The sequence below is a fragment of the Tarenaya hassleriana genome, unplaced genomic scaffold (genome assembly GCF_000463585.1).
Source record: "Tarenaya hassleriana unplaced genomic scaffold, ASM46358v1 Cleome2, whole genome shotgun sequence".
NCBI lineage: Eukaryota > Viridiplantae > Streptophyta > Magnoliopsida > Brassicales > Cleomaceae > Tarenaya > Tarenaya hassleriana.
The window spans coordinates 7,593,023-7,598,059 of NW_010965372.1; the positions used below are offsets into that span (position 1 = coordinate 7,593,023).

Sequence of the window (5,037 nt, forward strand, 5' to 3'; positions counted from 1 at the left end):
ATCTGGTGGGAATCTGAAGAACATTCTGGTTGTCCTCATACAACTTCCTTTCGTATGGGGATTCAAACTTCAGTGGCTTGACTTCACAAGCAGGGATTTCGAAGATTTCTGTCAGATGGTAGATGTGCGTGTTGGTACCTGGAGGTGCGAAGTGGCATTGATCATATCTCATCGTGCCGTGAGGGAGAGATCGATGTTTTGCTCGTTCTTCTGGGAAAAATTTTGGAGAGATCGAAGTGAGGTGCAATTTTCGAGGTTTTTCTTTTATTTTTGTTGAAATATCGATGTTTTGGACATCAATATCGATGTTTCCGAACGTTGATATTGATTTAGATCTGAAAAAGTTCAGGTCTCGATATTTTTAACCTCGATATCGACATTTTTAAATCTCGATATTTTCGAAAATCTCAGATCTAGGGTTTAGTTCGGATATCAAACTCCAAAAAAATCGATATCGACGTTTCTGAACCTCGAAATTTCCAAACATCCCCAATTTCAACCACGGATTAGATCTCGACGTTCTAGAACATCGATATCGATGTTTCCGAACATCGAGATTTCCGAAAATATCCAATTTCAGATTTGACACAAATCTAGACATTTTGGAACCTCGATATCGAGGTTTCCGAACATCGAGATTTCTTAAAAAATTGTCCGAAAATCCGATTTTTCGCGTTTTTCTCCTTCCCGATCACTTTAGGTCCTTTTCTAGCAATATATGCTCGTGATGCATGAAATTAAACGTGCTAATGCAATGCAATCGCACATGTTACCTCCCGTGAAGCACTAATTTAAGGTTACCAGCTTGACCCTCTCATTTTCAGTGATCTGGTGGTCGCGTTGGACAGAATTGGTTTACTCCCCGCCATCCCGGGGGTATGTACACTGCGCTAGTGCACACAATTGGCTTTGACTTACAATCGGTTCCGCTCGTGGAATCAGGGATTGGATCTGGCGGTTTAACCTGAATTCCTAATCCAACATCAGGAATTTTTAGCGTGATGCTCTACTTTCGCGGAACCTTTTCGTTGTGTTTCTCCTTAGACGTCATCATTAGGGATTCGGGTTTGACTTTTATCTCGTTCTCTGCTTCCGAGCTTACGGAATTAGCCACTGGTAGGATGTAGACGTCTCCGTTATAGGCAATTTCTTTGCCCTTATCCTTCATCTGTAGAAATTATTTTTCCGGTTTACCAGGCGGTTCTTTCGGAATAGTCAATGACCGTGCATTTTCTTCCTTAGTCAGTTCTGGCTTTGGTTCCAGCTTGAATTCAATGTCCTCATCTCCTTATGCATCTCTATGCATCCTTTCGGGACATGAATTACGGCATCAACAGTGTTAAGGAATGGACGTCCTAAGATGACTGATTCATCATTTCTGTTATCCATATCAGTAACCACAAAATCGATCGGAACGTAAACGTTTTCAACCTTAAGTGGTATGTCCTCTAAAGTCCCAAGGGGGGCTTTCACTGACTTATCTGCCAGCTGCAAAATCATCTTAGTGGGTTTCAGTTCACCCACGTTCAGCTTGTCATATGTGGTCTTTGGTAATAGACTCACACTCGCTCCCAAGTCGCACAGTGCACTAGGAATAGAGACGCTGCCCAGTTGACAGGGTATAGAAAAACTTTATGGATCTACCATCTTGGCTGGTAGGTTTTGTTGCAGTACAGCAGGATTACTGGTTCTTCTTCTAATTTCTCCTTCTTAACGAGTGTGTCTTTAAGAAATTTCTCATAAGATGGTGTTTGCGCCATCGCCTCTTGTAGGGGTTGGGCGATTTCCATCTTTTCCCACATATCTGCGAACTTCGTGAGCTTGCCGTCTACTCTTGCGAAGTACGTTATAGTCACTGTGGGAACGGTATAGGAGGTGATCGTGGAGGTGACAGAATGTATACATCCTCCGGTTCCTCTACGATCAGATTTCTTTGCCTTTCTAGATAAGCTCTTCTTTGTTCAGCAACGATTCTCCTTGTTCTGTAAGTTTCGTTCTCATTCGCATAGATAGTATTACATTGCTCACGAAGGTTCGGTTCAGGTTTACCAGGTAAAGTGCCTTGTGTCCTACTAGGCTTAGCTGCGAGTTGCGCGACCTGGTTATCTAGAAGCTTGACATGAGACTCTATCCCTTGGATTTGCTTCTTTAAATCACTTTGCTCGGTGACCATCCCTTGCATCGTGTTACTCATAGACGCTTGTCCTTGCAGGAGCGTCTCGAGCATCGACTTGATATCGGGGGTCTGATCCAACTTTTGTTGAGGTTGCTGTTGTTGACCTCTAAACTGCTGGTTTCCTTGATACCCTTGGTATCCTTGAAACTGTTGTTGAGGCCTCTGTTGGAAAGTTTGACCTTGGAATGGTCCTGCATTTTGGAACATTCGGTTCCTGTTTTCTTGAGGAGCATTTTGGTAATTGTTGCTCTTATAAGAGAAATTAGGATGGTTCCTCCAGCCAGGGTTGTAAGTGTTGGAATAAGGATTGTTGGCAACATAGTTAACATCTTTAACCCCTTGTCCTTGTGAGAACATGGACTGGTCCCCACTGAACTGATCCGATGATTTTCCTAAAGCACTACGGTTCGATGAATAGATCTGCATCTTCAGTTCAACTAATTCGGCCTGGAGAGAATGTACTTCACTAACATTCTCTACATTACCTCTTTTTCATGAAAATTCAGTCGGGGTGGTCCTATCGCTGGCCATACGCTCGATTAATTCTTCCAACTCGTCAAAGGTTAGCTTCTGAAGGCTACCTCCGCTGGTGCAACTAATGTAGAACCTTATCTCATCCCTCAATCCGTTCAAGAAAGTTGACAAAAGGTAGTATCTGTCGAAATTATGATGAGGGCATGCTCTTTGGTACTCCTTGAATCGTTCCTATGCCTCACCCAAGGATTCACCATGTTCTTGTGAGAATGAATTAATCTTGTTCTTCGCAAGTTGGGTCTTATGAGCAGGGAAAAATCTGTTCATGAATTTATCAGCAAGTTGATCCCAAGTATGGATCGAGTCTGCTGGCAGAGTGTAGAGCCATTCGAGTGCTTTTCCCAATAAAGAGAAATGGAAAGCAAGAAGTAGCACTTCCTCAGTCAAGACTTCGTTCGCAACTCTGACGGACTGACAGAGAGATTTGAACTGAGTTAGATGCAAGTTCGGGTCTTCAGTAGAGTTACCTCTAAAAGCACTTCTGTATAGCATCTGGATAAAGGCCGGTTATAAATCGAGGCGGGTTCGCCCGTTTTCCAGTCTACGAATACAAGAAAGTAGTGGAGTATGCTTTGGAGCAGTATAATCTCCAAAAGTAAGCGCTTCATTTCGCTCGACTGCTCTCGGTGAGCAGCGTTTTGCGCAGGATGGTCGTCAACATTTCTGTTGTCTTCCATTGTTTCCAATCTCCTTCGTTGCCTTAGGAGTTGAAGAGTTCTTTCGATTTCTGGGTCAGGAGGAAGTAGAGTTTGACTTCCACAGCTCCTGGTTATAAACCGAAAGAACCAGAGTTTCGGTTCCTGAAAGAAGGGAATCTGATGATGGTGGAAATAAAGTAGATGGTGGTGGAAAAGTAGAATCTAACCGACACCAAGACTGAATCTCAATCCCCGGCAACGGCGCCAAAAACTTGATCGTGCCAATCTAGGTGAATGGTTGTGTTGGTTTAGTGCTCTATGATGTACTGATTATGAGCTTTGTTCAGATACATTCGATGTATTGATACTTTTTATGAGAGTATTTTATTCATTACATGTTCTTGCATGCTAGATCTGTTATGAAATCCATGTGTCATTATGAATGATACAAACTCCCTAGTCTTGTGTCGTTATGGGAATAACAACATAATAAGACTAGTATGATCTGTGATTGATGATCACAGAGATGATCATAGGTATTGGATACGATCACTATCATAGGTATTCGTTGGAGAATGGAATACTGGATTGACCCGCATGAGATTGTCACATGGACTAGAGTCATGACTAGAATCTCATATGACGGTTCCATGATTGGATCCTAAGACCTGAGATATTTACGGAATCCAACATGAGGAGTTGCGTGCTTTGATTACGTCAAACGTCCTGCGTAACAGGAGGACTATAAAGGCGTGTATCAGGTACGAAACGAATCATGTACTGGATTGTAGATAGTCAAGACGGGATTTGTACCTCTCGTAAAAGAGAGAGATATCGCTGGGCCCCTCGGTGGGAGCGAGACTGTGGAAATGTGTGGCCGCACTATAGACGAACGTCGTCTATTTCAGACAGTCGAACTCAGTGAACGAGAAAGCAGTCGAATCAGATAAGGTGGCTGGTCCATGCCTTATGTTCGACATATGATATCGCGATACAAAAGGATCATCAGCCAGAATCATCACTGGTGTTCGTAAGATCACGAACCAACTCTATTCGAGATAGGTAGTCATAGTGTCTTGCTAGAGACCGCCTATGACTTGTATACCCGAAATAGGGATTTCAGGTTATACTGCTATGTCGAATGAGCCTACAGGGTCACACACGCAGGGAAGGACGAATACACGAGAGAAAACGACGGAAAACCGAGGCGGAAGGGTCCAGACCGGACGGACCGAAAGGTTCGGAACGGACGGTCCAGACCCTACGGTCCAGACGTGTGGTCCGTCCGTTCTGGAGACTAGAACGGACGTTCCACGTTAGCACGCAGACCGTCCGTTCTACGTGGTGGAACGGACGGTCCACGTTTTAGGCAGACCGTCCGTTCTACACACTGGAACGGACGGTCCCAGTGCTTTTCTGGACCGTCCGTTCCGGGTTCCGGTTTTCCGAAAATTAAACCGAAATTAGGGTAAAATCACTTTATAAGAAGGAGATTAAAACCCTAATTAAGAGAGTCGACTTTGAGAACTTCGATAGACTTTGGTGAGATCCAAATGGTTCTAAGAAGTGATTGAAGTCTTGTTTTCTCGAAGCAATATACCAAATAGTAGATTCGGGTCCTAGCAGACAAGTTCCAATCGTTGGAATCCATCCCGAGGTGTGGATACGTGTAGAGGGCGAGGTAATCTT

At 43.7% G+C, this 5,037-nt stretch overlaps 1 protein-coding gene across 1 annotated transcript; it reads right to left on the reverse strand.

Moving 5' to 3' along the window:
* Positions 1-1,242: 1,242 nt before the first annotated feature.
* Positions 1,243-1,760, reverse strand: LOC104813350. The gene is made up of 2 exons (XM_010540908.1): positions 1,645-1,760; positions 1,243-1,603 (listed from the first exon to the last, which is right to left on the reverse strand). The coding sequence occupies exons 1-2, from the start codon at positions 1,758-1,760 to the stop codon at positions 1,243-1,245; spliced, it is 477 nt and encodes a 158-aa protein (XP_010539210.1).
* Between the last annotated feature and the right edge of the window lie 3,277 nt (positions 1,761-5,037).